The 19,269-nt window shown below is 51.8% G+C and overlaps 1 protein-coding gene across 1 annotated transcript; it reads left to right on the forward strand.

Moving 5' to 3' along the window:
- The first annotated feature begins 255 nt into the window (after positions 1 to 255).
- Positions 256 to 18,533, forward strand: LOC129137288 (protein BANP-like). The gene is made up of 3 exons (XM_063797047.1): positions 256 to 529; positions 8,765 to 8,932; positions 14,493 to 18,533. Exons 1-3 carry the CDS (start codon positions 337 to 339, stop codon positions 14,798 to 14,800), a joined length of 669 nt encoding a protein of 222 aa, XP_063653117.1. The 5' UTR covers positions 256 to 336; the 3' UTR covers positions 14,801 to 18,533.
- Positions 18,534 to 19,269: the final 736 nt, after the last annotated feature.

Genomic DNA, 19,269 nt, shown 5'->3' on the forward strand with positions numbered 1-19,269 from the left:
TGAGCAGAGTGTGTGACCGTGTTGGCGCTCAGGTCCCAAGGCCCTGCAGCCCCACAGGCACCTGGCCGCTTCTGGGGGTGGTGGGATCGTTTCTGTTCCACATCAGTTCTTTCTTGGGCAGCAGTCGGAGGCTCCAGCGCTCTTGGTGACTGCATCACAAGTTAGGAGGGATTTGCCCAGCCCTGTGTGGAGCACCTTTCCCGGGTGTGTCTGAGCAGAGTGCTCTGCTGTCCTGAATGTGAGCTTATTTGAGCCTTGGCCATCTGAGGACCTGTCTTCTGTTTTTCAGAGGATTACCCCAATGGCACCTGGCTGGGCGATGAGAACAACCCAGAGATGCGGGTGCGTTGCGCCATCATCCCCTCCGACATGCTGCACATCAGCACCAACTGCCGCACGGCCGAGAAGATGGCGCTCACGCTGCTGGACTACCTCTTCCACCGCGAGGTGCAGGCCGTGTCCAACCTCTTGGGGCAGGGCAAGCACGGGAACAAGCAGCTGGACCTGCTCACCATCTATGGCACCCAGTGTAAGTCGGGCCCCATCTTGGGGGACTGGGGTGTGCGGGGAGCTGGGTCAGGACCCACATTTCAATGCTGAGGGTGCTGGCATCAGTAGCACTGGCACGGGGCTGCGTTTCTCCAGGCGGTTTGAAATCTCAGCCCGAGGATCAGTGCTCGAGGGGATGGATGCCCGGTTGACCCTGATGTGCTCATTACTCACGGCATGCCTGTACCAAAATACCTCATATACCCCATCATATATATACCTACTGTGTACCCTTAGAAGGTAAAAAACTCCTCGCCTCCTGTCTGTAGGCCACTCTTGAGGAAGAGAGAGGAGGAGGAGAGCCAGGGCCTTCCCTGCTGTCCTGGCCACGCTGACCCAGGCCCCCCTGAGCCTCTCCTAAGCGGGTGGAGTGCCGCCTGCCTCATTCCTTCTGAGAGGGCTGGGCCTCAGCAGCCATGCCAGGGCCTCAGCGCTGACCTGGCTGTGATGGGAGCTAGGAGAGCTCCAAAGCCTGATTTTCGTGCCCAGCCCGGCCTGTGATGTTTCCCTCCCCTCTGAAGAGCGGGACTTGCTCCAGGTGGCGATTGCGGTACTGCCCTTCAATGGCGTTTGATGGGCGCTCAGGTCCTCTTTGCCAGCGTCCATGGTCCATTTGCTCCACAGAGCCCGTCTGCTTCAGAAGCCGTCCTCCTGGCTTCTAACAAAGATGTAAAGTGAAGCAGCAGCAAACGCAAGAGACACGAGGCCCCTGGCGGGAGGGTATGGGAGGGTACAGCAGCCTCCGGCAATCTGGGCTCTGGAGAGTTGCCTCAGGGGATCGTGAAATGGAAATCTGATCTTGAAACAGGGCGAGCGAGGTGGAGCACTCAGCGTCCGGGATCTCAGCGTGCGGGGGCATCTGGGATCTCAGCGTGCGGGGGGCGTCCGGGATCTCAGCGTGCGGGGGGCATCCGGGATCTCAGTGTGTGGGGGCCGCTGTTCCAGCAGGAAAGAGCCTTGCTCCTCTGGGAAGCACGGTGTGGGCCGTGAGCCTCTGTCAGGAGCAGTGGGGGAGTGGAAGGGCTCGGCTGTTCCGTAGCTGCTGTGAAAATGGGGTCTGAGTAAGACTGGGGTGTCATGCTGACTGCAGGTTTTTCTGGAAGCTGCTGAGAGGTGGGCCCAGGTCCCACCCACATGTGTGTGAGCAGGTCATGGCATCTTCCCATGTGCCATGTCTTGTTCCAGGCGTGCGCCCCAGCTGTCAGACACTGGCGGGCACCCATCCTGGACCCTGAGGGTAGTCTCAGATAACTGCCTGGGAGACCACACGTGGGGCCTCCTCACAGCTTCTCAGCGGTGGGGTAAAGCAGGTCACGAGGATCAGAGGGTCATGGGGCAGGGGTCACCCGCAGCCTTCTTCTGAAGGGCCACATGGCAGATGTTTCAGGCTTTGCAGGCCCTGGGGTCTCTCTTCAACTGCTGAGCTCTGAAAGCAGCCACAGACGAGGTGTCACAGGAGTGTCAGGCTGGGCTACAGGTTGGAGGCGCAGCCTGGACAGAGAGGAGCGGGTACTCTTTGGAGAGGATGGTGGCATGTGGGATGAGCGTGCTGTGCTGTGTGGGGCAGTGGCATTCGGGGCTGGGCCCTGTTCCCAGGTGAGGAGTCCCTGCTCCTCCAGGGAGATGACAGGGGCCTTGGATGTGAAGCTGGAGGCTGGCTGGCTCTGCTTTGGAGACGGTGCCTTGGTATGTCAGGCTAAGGATTCGGGCTTTCAGGGCATTGGCTGCGATTGGTCTTTTTATTAATCGAGCACAGGGAATGTTCCAGTGAGGTGACAGGGGCATGGCAGGGCGATAGAGCAGAGCCCATGGTGGTGGGGTGGCTGTGTCTGTATTCAGGGAGTCCGTGTGGGGTGGTGGAAGGCACTGTGTGGGGCAGAATGGGGCAGGCCCCGATTCCCTGCATGTTGTGGCTATGAGTTGACCTTCCCTGCTGAGCTTCTCCTTGCTTGGGAAGTGCTGCCAACCTCGATGGGGGTCTGGAGGCCGGAGAGGGGAGTGGGAGCCTGGCATGGGCCACCACCCTCTCCCCTGGGCCCGCTGGATTCAGGGCCATCCTCCAGACAGCTGAAGTCATTGGCTCTGTTCACCAGGCTGCTAGACCTCATGGCTTGGGGCCCACTGGCCCTGCCTCCCCAGGCTCTGAGCTGGGCTCTGGAGCACAGTCCCCTGGCAGGGGCATCCGCTAGCACCGTCATTCTGCTGGAAGTTCCTCCAGGGCGGGGCTACTGGGCTGGCTCACAGCGCCCGGCCCCTTGGAGATGCCCAGTGAATTCTGGTCTCTAGAGCCGAGCTTTGGGAAGGTCATGGTGTGGCTGACCTTCAGGGTGACTTTGCATGAGGAAGGCTGGCCTGTCCACCAGGCCGTGTGGAGGGGCCTGGAGCAACTGCTGGGTATGGACCAGGGCTGGGCCTTCTCCCCCCGCCTCAGGCCAGGCATGCCTGTGTGGCTCGTGCTTAGATGGAATTGCTGAAATGTTAAAAGCATGGCTTTACCTTTTCTCCCTGTGGCCCAGTTTCATTCTTATTGCTGATCATTGCCCACAAAACCAAAACAAATCAAATAAATGCATGGACCAAACCTCCCAGGCCCCAGCTTGAACAGCGGCAGGAGTGGAATTGGCCGCATCGCAGCATCTTACTCTCTGCTGTTGCTTCAGAGCCCGTAGTGATGCCTGTAGCCTCAGCAGTCAGAGGTCTGTGGCTGTCCTCACTCAACCCAGGCAGCTCACGAGGGAGAAGATTTTGATTTAAGTTTCTCCTTATTTGTCAGCAGAAAGATTTTCTTTCTTTTTCTGGAGAAAAAAGTCTACATTTTGAAACACACAGTAGGTAAAGTCTCTAAGTACCACCTTCTCAAAATGAGGAAATGAGGTTATTGAAAGAGGGAGAGAGAGAAATTTGCTTTTTGGGGTGTTGGCTTTCTTAGGGTTCCCAAGGATTGGTGGACCCCCGAATTTGGGCAGCTAACCAAATTTGTGTGTTTTATGCAAAAGTAGCATATTATTGCAACTTGGAAAACCTTGGAGCATTTTCCTAAGGAACGTGCTCTCAGGACAGCAGCATTTGCCTGTTTTCTCTATGAAGAGAAATTGGTTTAGTTCTTAGGATTTCTATCCATGGCTCGCTCACGCCTCTGCTTGGACTGTGCATCCAAGCTGGTGACCCCGGATCTGAGGGCTTTTCTAAAGAATGCTGTCTAAGGCCATGCCACCCTGAACACACCCGATCTCATCTGATCTAAAGAATGCTGCTGTGGATGGCCGATCCCCATGAGACCTCCTAGCAGTTACGGAAAGACTGGATTCATTTGCACAAAGTAAAAAGTTATGCTTTCAGAGTTGCCCTGTCAGATGATTGTAGTTCTTTTCAAATCATTCACTCCAAGCGCAGATGGTGTTTCCTAGCGGGAAGCAGCGGGGGCCACTTCACCCACACCTGTCCCTGTGAGTGCAGGTGTGCGACCTGGCCCCGTTGTGTCTTGCAGGGTGCCTCAGGTTCCTGTGGCCACTGGGACAAAGCTCACAGCCTGGCTGGCTTAGAACACAGGCTTGTGTTCTCGTGCAGGTTTGGCGGCCAGATGCCTGGGATGAAGGTGTGGGCAGGGCCACGCTGCCTGAGAAGGCCCTTTCCTTCTCCCAGCTTCTGGTGGTGGCCACATCCCTCCAGTCTCTGCCCGTGTCCCCCATGGCTGTCTTCCCCCCGTGTCTCCCTCTGTGTCCCTCTCCTTACAACGACAGTCACTGGATTTGGAGCTCCCTCTCCTGCAGGATGACCTCATTACAACCTAAGGAATCACATCTGCAGAGACCCTAGTTCCCAGTCAGGTCACATTCTGGGGTCCTGGGCCAGGACATGAGTTTTGTGGGGACACTGTTCAGCCCAGTACACAGGACACGGGTGGTCAAGTGCTGTCTCTTCTCCAAGTTCTCTGTGAGGTGAAATGGTGAGGCTGACCTATATGTGTCCTTAAGGCAGAATGTGGACTCCACACAGGGGTGGGTGTTTGTCTGTCTGTCTTGGGACATTGAGTGCCTCACGGTGACTGAAAGCTGGGAGGAAGGTATGGTCAGTGTGGGCTCCAGGCAGAAAAGTGAGCAGAGCCTCCTTCTCAGCAGGTCACCCAGATGCTGTGACCTGGAGGTAGTCCTGCAGGTGGCTGTGAGGGGCTCTCTTGCTAACAGACTGAGGACAGCTCCATCATTTTTTCTCATAAAGGAATGAGTCAGCAGGCTTGAAGAAGGTGGCCGGCTTGGCCTGGAGCCTGCACATGTGAGGTGCACGGGGTGTGGGCTGTGCGTGCTTCCCCCGGGAGGGAGCATGTCAGCTGGCTTCCATTGGGCAGAGGCTTCGAGATGCCTTTTGTTTTTCTAGGCAGCGCTGTCACGTCGAGTCTGTAATTTGAAGAAATCGGTTGTTGGCACTCGGTTTTGTGCTGCCTTCCCTTGCACATGAGAGTGCGTTAGCAGGTGGTGCTCTTCATTCCTTTGTGACTGATAAAGCCACATGCCACCCACCAAGGCACAAGATGACAAGCCCTCCTGGCTCTCTTGTCTCACTTCCCACAGTGCCTCTCATGGCCCCACAGATGGAGAGCTGGGAATCGGCTTGTGATTTGAACCACCAGAGTCAGTAATGGGGGTTCTGGAAAGTGGGAAGGCAACTAACGGTGTAATGGAGACTCTTTAGCTCTTTGGGGACTGCAGGACAGCTCGCCAGGAAAATAGAGGCGTGCACGGTGGCAGGGATACTGCCTGGCTGAGCCTGGAAGGCAAGCCCGTCCTGGCCTTGAGGGGCCTCGGTGGGCATAGTGTAGGGATATGGCTGGGGAAAGCAGGGACTGAGGCCAGACAGGGTGTTCTCCTCCCAGGTGACGCCACGCTGTGGGGATCCCATGAGCCTCAGCAGCCGGATGCCGAGCACTTCTGTTCCCCTTGTGTCCTGGGCACTGCTCGGGGGGGAGACTTCTGCCTCGATCGAAGTCCGACTAGGCCTCCCAGAGCAGGGGCTGCGGATGCCTTGGGCTGAGGGAGCTCAGGACAGCAGAGGCACGTGTGCGGGGCTGTGCGTGTTCTTCCCGTCTCCCTGAGCACCTCTCATGGGTTCCTAGGATCCAGTGAGGGCCGCTGCTTCTCCACCTGGTGGGCCCAGGAAGCTTGCACTTTAAGGCCGGTGTTCACTCCTAACTAGTAATTGGACTTGGACACATCACTTCTCCTTTTTCTGGCTTTTGCCTCAAAACCAAAGTGATGAGAGTAGTGACATTCCTACTTCATGAGGCTTTTAAAAAAAAGTCTGTCAAATAACATGAGATCAAATGCTTAAAGTGGAAAATGGCAGTTAAATTCAAGGTGATCTTTTGATCCCATCATGATAGGATTTTTCCCACTCCCTGTTAAGTGCAGCTGCTCAGTGCTGTCAGAAAAGGTAAAGGAATCCGAGCCCCGAGGGCTGCCCAGAAGTGGGCGCTTGCCCCAGCTGCTGTCCAGTAGCATCTGCGGGCAGCACCTGCACCCATCTGTGCATTTTCAGATCCTCGCCCTCCTCACCCACCGCGCTCTGCGGGCAGCACTTGGGCGGCTGGTCCGTTCTCTGGATCTCCTTGGTGGCCGGCAGGGGGCATTCGCCCAGGCTGGGGCCTGGAGCGCAGACGGAAGGAATTAGATAATTTGATGTCTGAGGACAGTGGAAACTCGGTGGCGGGTAACCAGATGAATATATATTTTTTATTTAATAAGTATGAGTCAGGGTTTGAACTGGCAACTTGATTTTTACAAAGTTGAATTTAAATGTGAATGTTTTCACTCATTTCTCTTACCTATACACCTGGGTGTTTTAGATTTATCTTCTTTCCTGTTACTAACCCGTTTTTAAATTTTGTGTGGACTCATTCATCCTTCAAAGTCTATGGAATTTTTCTCCTGGAGTGTGAAGGTGGGAGGGTCACAGGAGGGCGGTTCTGAGGATGTTTCTTTTTATCGACTCGTGCTCCAAAGACGTTTTCCTGCTGGTGGGATGGCTGTTTCTTTCTTGCCTCCCAGTGGCAGCAGCTGGCCTGCTTTGTATCTAAAATCAGTAGTTGGGCTCTCATGAAACTATTGAAGTGCAGTTTGAAAGCTGGGTTTTCCGGTAACTATGGTGCAACCTCTGGCAGCAGCTGGGCTCTCCTGTAAGGATTTCCTAGTGATTTTAATGGTTAGGTTCCCCCATGACCACAGCCAGTGGCTGGGTTCCTCTGTGAGTCACTAAAATTGCGCAGCCTGGGGCTTCCTGAGGTGCCCCAGTCACCCAGCCAAGATTTGAGGGTGACTTGGAGTATTTTAGAGATGACCCGAGAATTGGAAGCCAAAGAGTGGCTGCTTCCTGTATGGCTTCTTTATGCATGAGGATGAAAATGTGCTGCCGAAATGACTTTAGGGTGTTCTTCCCTCTCATCCTACAAATCCCACTGTCCTGGCTGGTTTCTTTTTGTCTGTAGCACAGACAGGTTGGTTGTGATTATACAGAGGGTCAAAACGTGTCTCAAGTATCTACCGATAAAAAAGTCAAGAGGCATGTTTCCAAAACCCGAGGGACTTTTGATACCTAATAGAGTACTTAAAAAAACCCAAACACTTCTTTCTCTGTTTTAATTATTTCCACCATTTTAGTCTCAATGGGAACAGATTTTTAGGGTTTAGGCAGTAGAGTCCAAACTTGAGGCTCTTGGTAGTCGAAACAGGATGCTTTTCAGCTTAATCTTTTTATTACTACAATTTTGGATTCCATCCTGTATTTTCCTGTAAATTAGTGAAGTTGCATGAGCCAGGTAGAGAGGCCACTGCATTGAAGAGCCCTTCCCATCATGCCCGCATTCGTCATCGCTACAGGGATGGGGTCCTGTGGCCTAGTGGGAAGTGGCCAGGCGTGCAGTGGGGCACTGGCTCCATCCTGTCACCTGCTCCGCCGTGGCCTTCGGATCCTCAGTTTTCTCCTTGTTGAATACAGGGCATCTCTGGATGCTGCTCAGGGCGTGCTGAGAGCTCTCTGTAGCGCAGGTGGTAGAGAACTGGGGGTCCCAGGACAGTTCTCTGCGTGTGCACGGTGAGCCCCAGGAAGACAATGCACCTGGCTTTGGCCCCACAGTGAGAGTAGGTTGTGCCCACTCGGCTTGTGGTATAGGGACTCCAGGGATGAGGACACAGGCCCTGTCCATAAGGAGTTTGTGCTCTAGTTGAGAAAGCACGATGGAGAGGCGTCGGGAATGACATAAGCAAGCTCCGGACTTGAGCAGCGATGGGAGGGTGTCTTGCAGTCCGTTGTAATCACTATTTACACAGGAGCAGCCACTGTGCGCCACAATGTTCTGGGTGCCTGACCCCCATGGGTGGACACAACAAAGGCCCGTGTTTATGAGGGGGACAGAGTAACAATACATACTTGAATTCTGCAAACTGTGTTTGCCAGGGGAACAGAATAACAATACATACATGAATTCTCCAAACTGTGTTTGCGAGGGGAACAGAATAACACTACACACGTGAATTCTCCAAACTGTGTTTGCGAGGGGAACAGTAACAATACACACCTGAATTCTCGAAACTGTGTTTATAAGGGGGACAGAGTAACAATACACACATGAATTCTCCAAATGCCAGAAGGTGGTCAGTGCTCTGACAAAACAAGTGGGAGGAGGGTGGGAGCCCAGGAGGGCGGGAGGGCCAGGTGGTTATCCAGGGGGATGGTGAAGCCAAGACATGAAGGAAGGGAAGGCGGTGGCCGAGCAGGTCTGAGTAGGCGGAGGACCAGCGAGTTCTGATCCAATTGTTGAGGTCCCTGATGTCACCCTCTGGGCATTCAGGACCTTAGGTGCTGCTGCGAGTTCAGGGCAGAGGGAGGTTGGAGTGTGGAAGGTCTGGGAATCTTGTGAGAGCCCCAAGTGTGCACCTGGTGTGGGCCGACCAAGTCAGAGGGATCAAGAACTTAAGTAAATGGAAAGAGTGTGTCATGACACCTTAGTGAGTATTTATATCTCATGGGGAGCCCCGCCTGTGGGCCAGCTAAGCACCTTCTGTGCAGTGGGCCTTTCCAGACCCTTGCAGGAAGATGGGGCCGGCCTGGTGGGCTGGGGTGCCTGGGTGAGGCCTCTTCAGCGGGCCCTGGCCCTGCAGCCAGGCAGCTCCTGGTGGCTGTCCCAAACAGGCCTCACCCCTTCTCCTTGGATGTGTCCTTCCAGGTCACCTTTTCTATAAATTTGGCATCACAGAATCTGACCGGTACCGAATCAAGCAGAGCATCGACTCCAAGTGCCGCACGGCGTGGCGGCCCAAGCAGTGGGGCCAGAGCCTGGCGGTCAAGAGTTTCTCGCGGAGAATGCCCAACTCATCCTCCTACTGCCCTTCAGGTAGGCCTCGTGCTGCAGGAGAGGCCGCCCTCCCCCGCTCGGGGCAGCTGGCCTGGTGGCACCCTCAGGGGCAGCCAGAGCATGGCCGGCAGCTCCACCAATGGCCAGGAGCCGAGGCCAGAGGCTTGTGAGGTGCACACGGAGCAGTGGAGCTGCAGGACCTGTGCCCGGCCCTGTGCGCCCTTCACACAGACAGCCTCGGGCCTGCTCCAGGCTCCTCCGTGAGGGACAGAGGGCCTGTTGGGCCTCCTGGAAGTCTTCTGGATGGGGGCAAGGAGGCCGAGGCCTTTGTGTAGGGCTGCCGGCCATTGTGTTCTCACGATTTGCCTGGTGACTCCGGGTGAGGAAGTGGGGTGGATTCTGAATTGTGCTTTATTTTTACTTTGAGTTCATGGCCTTAGTTGGATTTATCCACAAGATAATGGAAACAGTTCTCTTTGAGTTGCCTCTCAGGCATTGCTGGGGGGATTGTTCTCCTTGGAGAATTTTCACTAGGAATGACAATGTGACTTGATACTGCCTTTTACCCAAGACATCTCAAAATATTTTAATGTGTATTTGAATGAAAACTATTCTCTTAAAGCTCCCCACAGTAGCTGCATTGGCAGCAACTCTTGGAACTTGAGCTCTGACTGGGGCTGGGGTCAGGATGCGAGGGCAGCTGTGGGCAGGGCCAGATCTCCTATTCAGTGGAGTCTGTCGGCCGGAACCCTTTGTTCTGGAAGTCCTGGGAGTTACAGACCAGATCACCTGGAGTTCTCCCGGGGCCTCGTTCTTTCTGAACCGGACTTCAGGAAGTGGTTTTCCCGGGCTGTTTTGGTAGTTATCAGATACTCGGCCTCAGCTGCTGCCCAGGGGCTTGAGGATGGGAGGTGGCTGCCTGTAGTGGGCCACACAAGTTGTGTCCCTAAAGCAGCGCTTTATTGAGTGACCTGTGTTGAAGAAGCTCTTCTATTCTAGGCCTTTCTACTACAATGAGGAATTCTGCCTTGGGACTTGAGAGAGGTAGCAGTCCTAGGGTGTGGGTTAGGGGCATTCACTGAAATACCATGTAGCAGCGTAACCTGTGGCTATTGAAATGTGGCTGTAGGAATATTGCTCATGACTTGACTTCTGCTCTTGAATATTCATAGCTGGGCAGCAGAGAGCGATGTGAGGACTATACTTATGGCATGATACCATTTTTATTGCAAATATATAGGTATATGTAGAAGCTGATTAAAAATTTATGTGTGATCATTTTTACAGTGCCTATCTCTAGGTAATAGGATAATTTTTATTTTTCCCTTTGTCTTTTATTGTAGTTTCTCAGTTATTTCCAATAAGCACTGCATTAGTTTTATAGTTGTAAAAAATGTTGTTTAAAAGTCAGGGAGCCCAGGCGTGGTGGCTCATGCCTGTAATCCCAGCACTTTGGGAGGCTGAGGCAAACTGATCACCTGAGGTCAGCAGTTCGAGATCAGCCTGGGCAACATGGTGAAACCCCGTCTCTACTAAAAATACAAAAATTAGCCAGGTGTGGTGGCACATGCCTCTAATCCCAGCTACTTGGGAGGCTGAGGCAGGAGAATTGCTTGAATCCAGGAGGCAGAGGTTGCAGTGAGCTGAGATTATGCCACCGCACTGTAGCCTGGGTGACAGAACGAGACTATATCTCAAAAACAAAAAAAAAGCCGGGTGCTGTGGCTCACATGTGTAATCCCAGCACTTTGGGAGGCCAAGGTGGGCAGATCAAGAGGTCAGGAGATCGAGACCATCCTGGCTAACACGGTAAAACCCCGTCTCTACTAAAAATGTCAAAAAAATTAGCCGGGCATGGTGGCGGGCGCCTGTAGTCCCAGCTACTCGGGAGGCTGAGGCAGGAGAATGGCGTGAACCTGGGAGGCGGAGCTTACAGTGAGCCGAGATCACACCACTGCACTCCAGCCTGGGCTACAGAGCAAGGCTCTGTCTCAAAAAAAAAAAAAAAAAAAAAGTCAAGGAGAGGAGATTTCTGTCAGGCACAATTTCTGTCAGGCACAGTAGCAGGAACCAGATTGAATTCTCTTGCCATTGAAATCTGGACAAAAATCTGTGAATCGGCTGTCCTAAGACATTAGACAAGCAACAGCACAGGACTGTGATCCTGAGAGAAGGAACACGAGAGGAGGGGACAGGGAGATGCCAGGCAGAGATAGCTACATCACTGCACGGAGGAGATGGGTTGGAGTTGAGAGAGGCTGAGGCAGCAGAAAGTTGTGGAATCAAGTTCTTAAGAGCAGAGGGTTACACGGGGGCCTTCTTGGGTGTTTGGGGGATTCCAAGGCAGGCATGAGCTCAATGGCTCCTAAGCTCACCCCAGGCTGGGTGGTGGTTGGATTCCCACTAGCCAGAGTCCTCAGTGATCAGTCACTGCACTAGCTGGCCATGCCTACTGGCAGGCTAAACTGTCCCTAGAATAAAGGCAGAGCTTAAGAGAGCCTGAGAAAGATCACATTGAATCACAAGTAACAACACTTTTAAAAGAAAGACAACAAAACCTAGACACCCAACAAAGTAAAATTCACAATCTCCAGTATCTAGTCCAGAGTAGCAGGAAGCAGGAGATTGTGACCTATGATCAGAAAATCAGCAAATAGGAAGGGACCCTGTCTGGAATTAACTGACCAGGACATTGAAATCTATTAAAATTACATTCAGGAATTTAAAGGAAAAAAGGAACATAGCAAGGAGAGGAATAGAAGACATAAAAAAGAACCGTATGGAACTCCTAGACTCGAAGAGCGAGGAGAGTTGTTGCCAGGCTTGCCTTCCATGTGTTTCGGGTACATGCATTTGGTAAGGTTAGTGGTCTGCTTCATCCAATGGGGAATCAAAACCCAAGTTAAATGACTTGCCAGGACCTTAGTGAGCAAGAAGCTGCTGTTATATAACCTGACGACTGCCAGATATGTTGGCCTGCGTCATTAGGATACCAGAATCTTGAAAGGGTAAATTTAATGAGCTGAAATTTCATAGCTGGAAATGTAGACTCAGAGCATTTGCACAGTAGTAGATGGTGGTGTAACAGCGTGTGAAGCCGAGTGTTTTGCTGGCTGCACTGGTGTGCAGGAGCTTCCTCGGAGCCCTTGTGGTTGGAAGGTGCACTCTGGAGCACACCCATTCTTAGCTTGTCTACCCTATGGCCCCAGTGGAGCGTTTTGGAGCTGCCAGGAGGAGCTGTCCAGGGACAGACTGTCATGGTGGCAGTGGGCTGGAAACTGTTGTCTTTGGGGAAACGGTTAGAAATTGAGATTTCACAAGGTTTGATAATGGTTAGATGCCTGGAGAAGCAGCACATAAGTGAAGAATTAGGCTGGTTTTGTAGGTGCTAAGAGGGTCAGTGGAGGAACAGCAGCTCCGCGGAGGTGGGCTTCAGCCCAGCTGGGATTTTGTCATTTTCTTCCTGGGGTGCACAAGGCTTGCTCGAGGACCTATGGTGGTGAGTGCTCTGTAACTGCTCAGGCAGACAGGAAACCGCCATGGAGCACGCAGCACTACCTGGCGGTGGTTGCTTTGGGACATGACCCATCACTGGAGGTGCTCAGGTGGAGTCAGGGTCTTTGGCTGGAGCCAAGCTCTCCACGTGCAGCATGCAGGTGGGCATGTTGAATCTCCTTTGAATCTCATGAATTTCAGATTCTGATTTAGTGTAGCTAGGCAATTTCTAGCATATTGCAAGTATCAACATTCTGTTATGTGGCTGGGCACAGTGGCTTACACCTATAATCCCAGGATTTTGGGAGGCCAAGGCAGGCGGATCATTTGAGGTCAGGAGTTCAAAACCAGCCTGGCCAACCTGGTGAAATCCCTTCTCTACAAAAAAATACAAAAAAAAAAATTAGCCCAGCATGATGGTGGGTGCCTGTAATCCCAGCTACTTGGAAGGCTGAGGCAGGAGAATCACTTGAACTTGGGAGGCGGAAGTTGCAGTGAGCCAAGGTCACACCACTACACTCCAGCCTGGGTGACAGAGCAAGACTCTGTCTCAAAAAAAAAAAAAAAAAACCAACATTTTATTGTTACTTTAAAAAATGTATTCAGTGGAATCTATGTACTATGGCAATTTAATACCTACCATTAGCTATTGGTAAAAAATACATGGAAAGCTTTTCTCTCCCCTCCCCCTCTCCGCCCCTCCCCCTCCCCCTCTCTGCCCCTCCCCTCCCCCTCTCTGCCCCTCCCCCTCCCCTCCCTCCTCCCCTCCCCCCTCCTCCCTTCCTCTCTCTCGCCCTCCCCTCTCTTGCCCCTCCCCGTCCCTTCCCCCACTCGCTCTGTTGCCTGGAGCTAAGTGCCATGGTGCCATCTCAGCTCACTGTAATCGCCTAGTCCCAGGTTCAAGTGATTCTCCTACTTCAGCCTCCCAAGTAGTTGGGACTACAGATGCGTGCCGCCACACCTGGCTAATTTTTGTATTTTTAGTAGAGACAGGGTTCACCATGTTGGTCAGGCTGGTCTCGAACTCCTGACCTGAAGTGATCTTGCCTGCCTTGGCCCCCCAAAGTACTGGGATTACAAGCGTGAGCCACCACGCCTGGCCCACTTCTCTTTAATAATCAGAAATTTTATGTCTTTCATTTTTCTCCTTTCATTCATATCAACATTCTACTTCTCTCACAGAATTTCATCTTTCTGCTTCCCTCCCCTGTCCCCCCAAGATGGAGTCTCGCTCTGTTGCCCAGGCTGGAGTGTAGTGGTGCCATTTTGACTCATTACAACCTCTGCCTCCCAGGTTTAAGTGATTCTCCTGCCTCAGCCTCCTGAGTGCCTGGGATTACAGACCCCCACCACCACGCCTGTCTAATTTTTGTATTTTTAATAGAGATGGGGTTTCACCATCTTGGCCAGGCTGGTCTTGAACTCGTGACCTCAGGTGATCTGGCTGACTTGGCCTCACAAAGTGCTGGGATTACAGGTGTGAGCCACCGTGCCCAGACTACATTTTTATGCTTAAAAGCTTTTTAAAATTAGTCATTATAATTCTCTGCAACAAAACTACGTGTATACATTGAAAATTAAAGTTTTTCTGTGCTCTTAATATTCTAAGAGTTTAAGAAAATTATGATTGAGACATCATTACAGTGAAAATTAATACACAGTACATCAAAGCAAATGTATCTCATTTTGATTAAACACAGCAAGTAAAATTTGTTGGAAATGTATCTTTAAGTGCGTGGATGAGACTTTTGCTCTATTAGTTTAATTACCCATGGAGAAATATTGCCAGCCTGAAACAGCTTTTAATGTCCACTTTAAGAACTTCATTCATTTAAATAAGTTGGGGACTAGAAGGGGTTTTGTCATAGCAGCATCACGCCACTCTCAGGCCCTTCTGCATTCCATGTTGGACAACTCAGTTCCTAAGACTCACTCGTAGTGATCTCTGCAGAAGAGTGGAGATGCAGTGAGTCGAGGAAAAATGAAGCATTTCCTCTTCTCTGCTGTGGGAGTCGAGAGTGAGGGACGGGGGTGCACACATGCTGCACAACACAATGCCTAAGAAACTTCTCGTTCACCCCGTTCACACCTGTTGCCCCCACAGAGCCGATGATGAGCACCCCACCTCCTGCCAGCGAGCTCCCGCAGCCACAGCCGCAGCCGCAGGCCCTGCACTATGCGCTGGCCAACGTGCAGCAGGTGCAGATCCACCAGATCGGAGAAGACGGACAGGTGCAAGTAGTACGTACCCTCTCCACCTCGCACCTTGGTAAAGGGGGCTGCGGGGTGGGCCACGGCAGGGCCATGGCGGCTTCCACCAGTTCCGCTGTGTTTCGGGAGCACAGTGATAGCTTGGGAGGAGGCACAAGGTTCCCATTTAAAGTAGAGGTCATCGTGGCCATGAGCTCTTAACATTTCACAGGTGGGGGCGGCTGCTGCAGAGCCTAGGGATTGAAGCACATGGTGGGGTGGGGCGTTCAGTCAGCTCACCTCAGTCCTGCCAGCAGGCAGGCGGGCAGTCAGCTCCAAGGGTCAGGCCATGCAGTGGTCCCTGCCCCAGCTCGTGCTCCTGGGAAGCATCGGAAATATTTCTCAGCTCAGAAGTGCAGGCGTCCTCTTACTGAGGGAAAGAGTAATTTCCTTCTAGGATCAGTGGCAAAAGCTTGAGGTCATTGTTCCCATGCAGCGTTTCCCTTGGAGTTACTCAGCACACCCAGGTTGGGCGGGCACTGTCCCAGCAGCAAGTCAATGTCCTGCCTTGCCCGTGCGGAGTTCTCTGTTGGGGTTTTGTGACCCAAGCTGTGGTCAGTCTGATGCACCTAGGGGCTCGCTCCCGGGTGAAGTCCCTCTACAAACACCTCCTGGATTCTGTGGCACGAGAGTAGGGGGCGGCTGAGAAGAAGACTTTTCTGGAAGCTTTGCTGAGTGACTAGAAATTTTACATGTACCACTAGACATCGCCTATGTTTTTAGTGGCACCAGCCCCCTTGGGACCTCTGAAGACAGGTCATCGTGTGCCTCCGTGTCACCAGGGCTTTCTCCTGGAAACAAGGTCCTCCACTATTGAGAGTGGGTCATGGCTCTCATCTCAGTGTGGCTTCAGCATGCTGTCTGGAAGAGGGAAGGCTTCCAGAAAATTCTGGGGCTTTTAGAGGGGGCATTACCCTTCCTCTTCCAAAGGAGATGAGACAGTTATGAATAGTGAATCTTATTTAATAAGCTTATTAATTTGTTTGACATTCACAATGGCAGTTCCTCTCATCTTGTTAGTAAGAAGTTCTTTGAAAGCGTTCCAGAGTAGATAACTTTGTCATAAGGCTTACATAGAACATTCTACAGGAGTTTAAGATCCATTTCGACTAAGAGAGAATTTCAAATAAGATAAGGAGTATTCATTTCATTTACAGGTTTATAGGAAATATTTGTCTGCCCATATGTATAAACAGTGGATTCTTTGATTTTTTTTGCATCACATTTGTTAGTGTTTCCTCAAACTGTTTAAATAGTCATATGAGTGTTTCTTTGATTTGAAAAACGTTGCCTGCCCTGTTGTGAGTGTAGGCACGCAAACAGCTCCCCTGCTTCAGCCACACACTGCTTGCGTAGCCTCCGAGCATCCCCAGAGAGCTGAACATATCATTTGAAAAGAGGTGTTATTGTGATTTTCTATTTCCCCTCTTTTCTGTGTGTCATGCACATTTTAAAATTTACTTGTTTAGTAACATTTAAAGATGTATATATCTTTCCTGGGACCTATTGCTCCTTTGTGAAGTATTGGAAAATGTTCTGTGTTACACAGTAGCCCCCCCTTACCCATGCTTCCACTTTCCTAGGTTTTAATTACCCATAGTCAACTGTGATCTGAAAATATTAGATGAGAAACTCCAGAAATAAACAATTTGTAAGTTTCAGATTGCATACTCTTCTGGGTAGTAGCATGATGAAGTCTGGTCGTCCTGCTGTGTCCAGCCCGGGACGTGAGTCATTCCTTTGTCCAGCATGTCCAAGCTGTGTGGCACGTATGGGCAGGAAAAAGCATAGCATATACGGGGTTCAGCACCATCCACGGTTTCTGACGTCCACGTGGTGGGGGGAGGGGGCGCTTCTTGAAACCCTCATGGATTAGGGGGACTACTGTGAACCAAAAGCTTAATTTAAAGAGGTGACCACAGACTATATTGCACTATTCAGGATTTAGTTATCTTTTTGAATTGTAAACAGATAATCAAGAACAAACATTCCGGAAGATGTTTCTTGTTTCCTTTGCTTTTTATTTTCTTCTGATGCTTCTTGGTGTCTTTTCTTGCTGCGGATCCCACAGGGACACCTCCACATCGCCAAGGTGCCACAGGGGGAGCAAGTCCAGATCACGCAGGACAGCGAGGTGAGTCATCTCTCGCTGCAGCCCTGTCCCTGCAGGCACTGTGCCCGCATGCTCGCGACCTTCATCGGTGTCACAGTGCGAGGGCAGCAGGGAGCCCCCAGGATGGGGAACGTGGGCGAGGGCTGCAGGACTCCGCTTCCAGGGTGCACATAGCAGGCCTGCAGTCTCTGTGGCCTCACTGCCTCCCCCTCCTGTCTGTTGGTCTCCACAGCTTCTGGTCTGTCTTGGCAAAGATCTCCTGGGTAGATATTTCTGCTCCTGGCTGGAAGTGCCCTCTGAGTACCCTTCTCTCCCTGTCTGGCCCTGCCCTTCCTGCCAGGGGAGGGCCCCAGTGTGGCCGAGATGGGGTCTGCTCCTGCACAGGTGACCTGACATACCCCCTCATCTGCCATGTGGCCCCAGCTTCCTGGTGGCCTCTACGGGATTAGTGCCGATTTCATAGGATGGTGGGGAATCCCACAAGGTGATGCTGCCAGTCCTGAGAGCTGGTCATAGCCCTGACGCACCTGCCGTGTCTGTGATTGTCTCAGTTTCTGGAGCTCTACCCAGCCACGCACTCAGAAGTGCGGGCTCAGCTGCTGTTGGGGTCTGGAATGTGAAGGCGGGAGTGACAGTCTGAGTTCTTGGAAAGCCGAGGCCGGCCGGTTGCGATGCTCCGTGTTTGTGTGCCAGAGCAGGACTGTCTTCTGGGTGGCTGGTGACCGTCCTTCGACTCTGGGCTGTTTCCTGCAGCACAGGCAGCAGCAGGCACAGGGCACTAAGCAGCGCACACATGTTGTACTGAGTGGCCATGGTGCGCTCTGGGGGATGAGGAACATGGCTGTTTCTAGGTCGTGACAATGGCACCAGCTTTGTGTTTGGTGCATAGTAGTGTGTCGCTACGAAGATCTCAGGCTTCCCCACACACACCAGCAGCAGAGACTAGGAAGCCCGGGTGCTGAGGTCAAGGGGACTCATGGACATGTTGGCATGCGAGGCCTCCCGGGAGCTCATGCTGGGTGCAGGTGCTGTGGGGGAGCAGAGGAGAGAGAAGCCCTGCCTTCGGGGACTCACAGTGGGCACAGAGCCTCCTGCCCAAGTGCCCGTGAGCAAGACTGTGGACACATGCACGCCGTGGCATGTGGAGCACCAGGGACTTGGGCGTGTCTGCTGGCAGTGGCTTTAATTTGGACACCAGCAGTTCCCAGTGGGTTATGCTGAGAGGGGAGCACATGCATAAGGGTTCCAGGGGCGGAATGAGGATGAGGTGAAAGGGGAGGAATGAATTCATGTGGGGCCGTGAGCGACTGGGAATGAGTGGGCTCATCCACACAGCGACATGACCAGGTCACTAAGAAACATGTGGTCAGATGGATGGATGGAAGGAAGCCCCAGGGTGGGGAGCAGGTAGGGGATGGTCCCAGGAGGCCAGAGTGTCCAGGAAGGGGCAGGGCCTGGTTCTGTGTCTGTGGGTGGGTCAGGGACCATCTCCCTGGAGATGTCAGGAGATGCGCCTGTCAGCTCAGCAAGGTCAGGTGCAGGAGTTGGGGGCCTGAGCGGCTGCAAGGTGCAGGATCCCAGCAGCACCTTCCAGTGCAGGAGCTGCCTTTGAGGGGCAGGGGAAGGTTTGCTTCTCAAGGCACAGACAGGTGGGGGCTGGGAGGCTAAGCCCACTGCCAGAGACCACAGCCAGAGTTCTTGAATACCTGGAAGCCTATGAAGTTTGTTGGAATGCTTAATTTCCTTAGAGTCATTGAAAATGCAGGAAAATTGAAACAGCAGCAAAAGAAAAAAATCAACACACATTTGCTTTTTATAGTTTATGCTAAAAAATCTTGACTACTGGAATTTCAATTTTTTATTATTAGTTTTATCCTTCAGTTTTCAAAACTGAATCCATCTTGTATAGGTGATTGTCTTTCATTTTCATTAGGAATTGAATGCAGTAAGTTAGAAATTGCTAATAATACTAACGATGGCTTTGTGATAAGTGACAGTATGCAGTCTCCTCACCATAAATTCATACCACGTTCATTTAAAATTATTTTGTTAAAACAGGATATCTGCAAATAAACATTTAGCAGGGTCTAACAGACATAAAACAGTTCCTTTTTACAACAAATGAAAATGAATTTCTAACTGGAGAGCTCTTAGTAGCTCTGTGGTTGAGTGAGTTGGTTCCTTGTGTGCAGCCCGTGTGCTGGCGTGGTGATGCCGCACAGCTCAGCAAGGCGTCCCCCTTTGGGGAAGCTGGGTGACATGCACATAGGACCACTCTCTGCTACTTTCTGTACTTTTTGTGAGTCAGATTCTTTCAAAATAAAAAATGAAGTAAAAATGACATTTTCATTTGGGGTCAGGGTGGGGGAATGGGTACAGTGCTTTTTGAGTTGTTTGTTCATCTTTAAAATAATAAATAGTACCTAGAAATCTAAATATTTTGTTTTGGGGCTTTTGTTGCTACTGGAGGTTGAATTTTTGCAGAACTAGTGTTTTTCTTGTTATTCTCAAGTGGCCT

Source organism: Pan troglodytes, chromosome 18, assembly GCF_028858775.2.
Source record: "Pan troglodytes isolate AG18354 chromosome 18, NHGRI_mPanTro3-v2.0_pri, whole genome shotgun sequence".
NCBI classification, from domain to species: Eukaryota; Metazoa; Chordata; class Mammalia; order Primates; family Hominidae; genus Pan; species Pan troglodytes.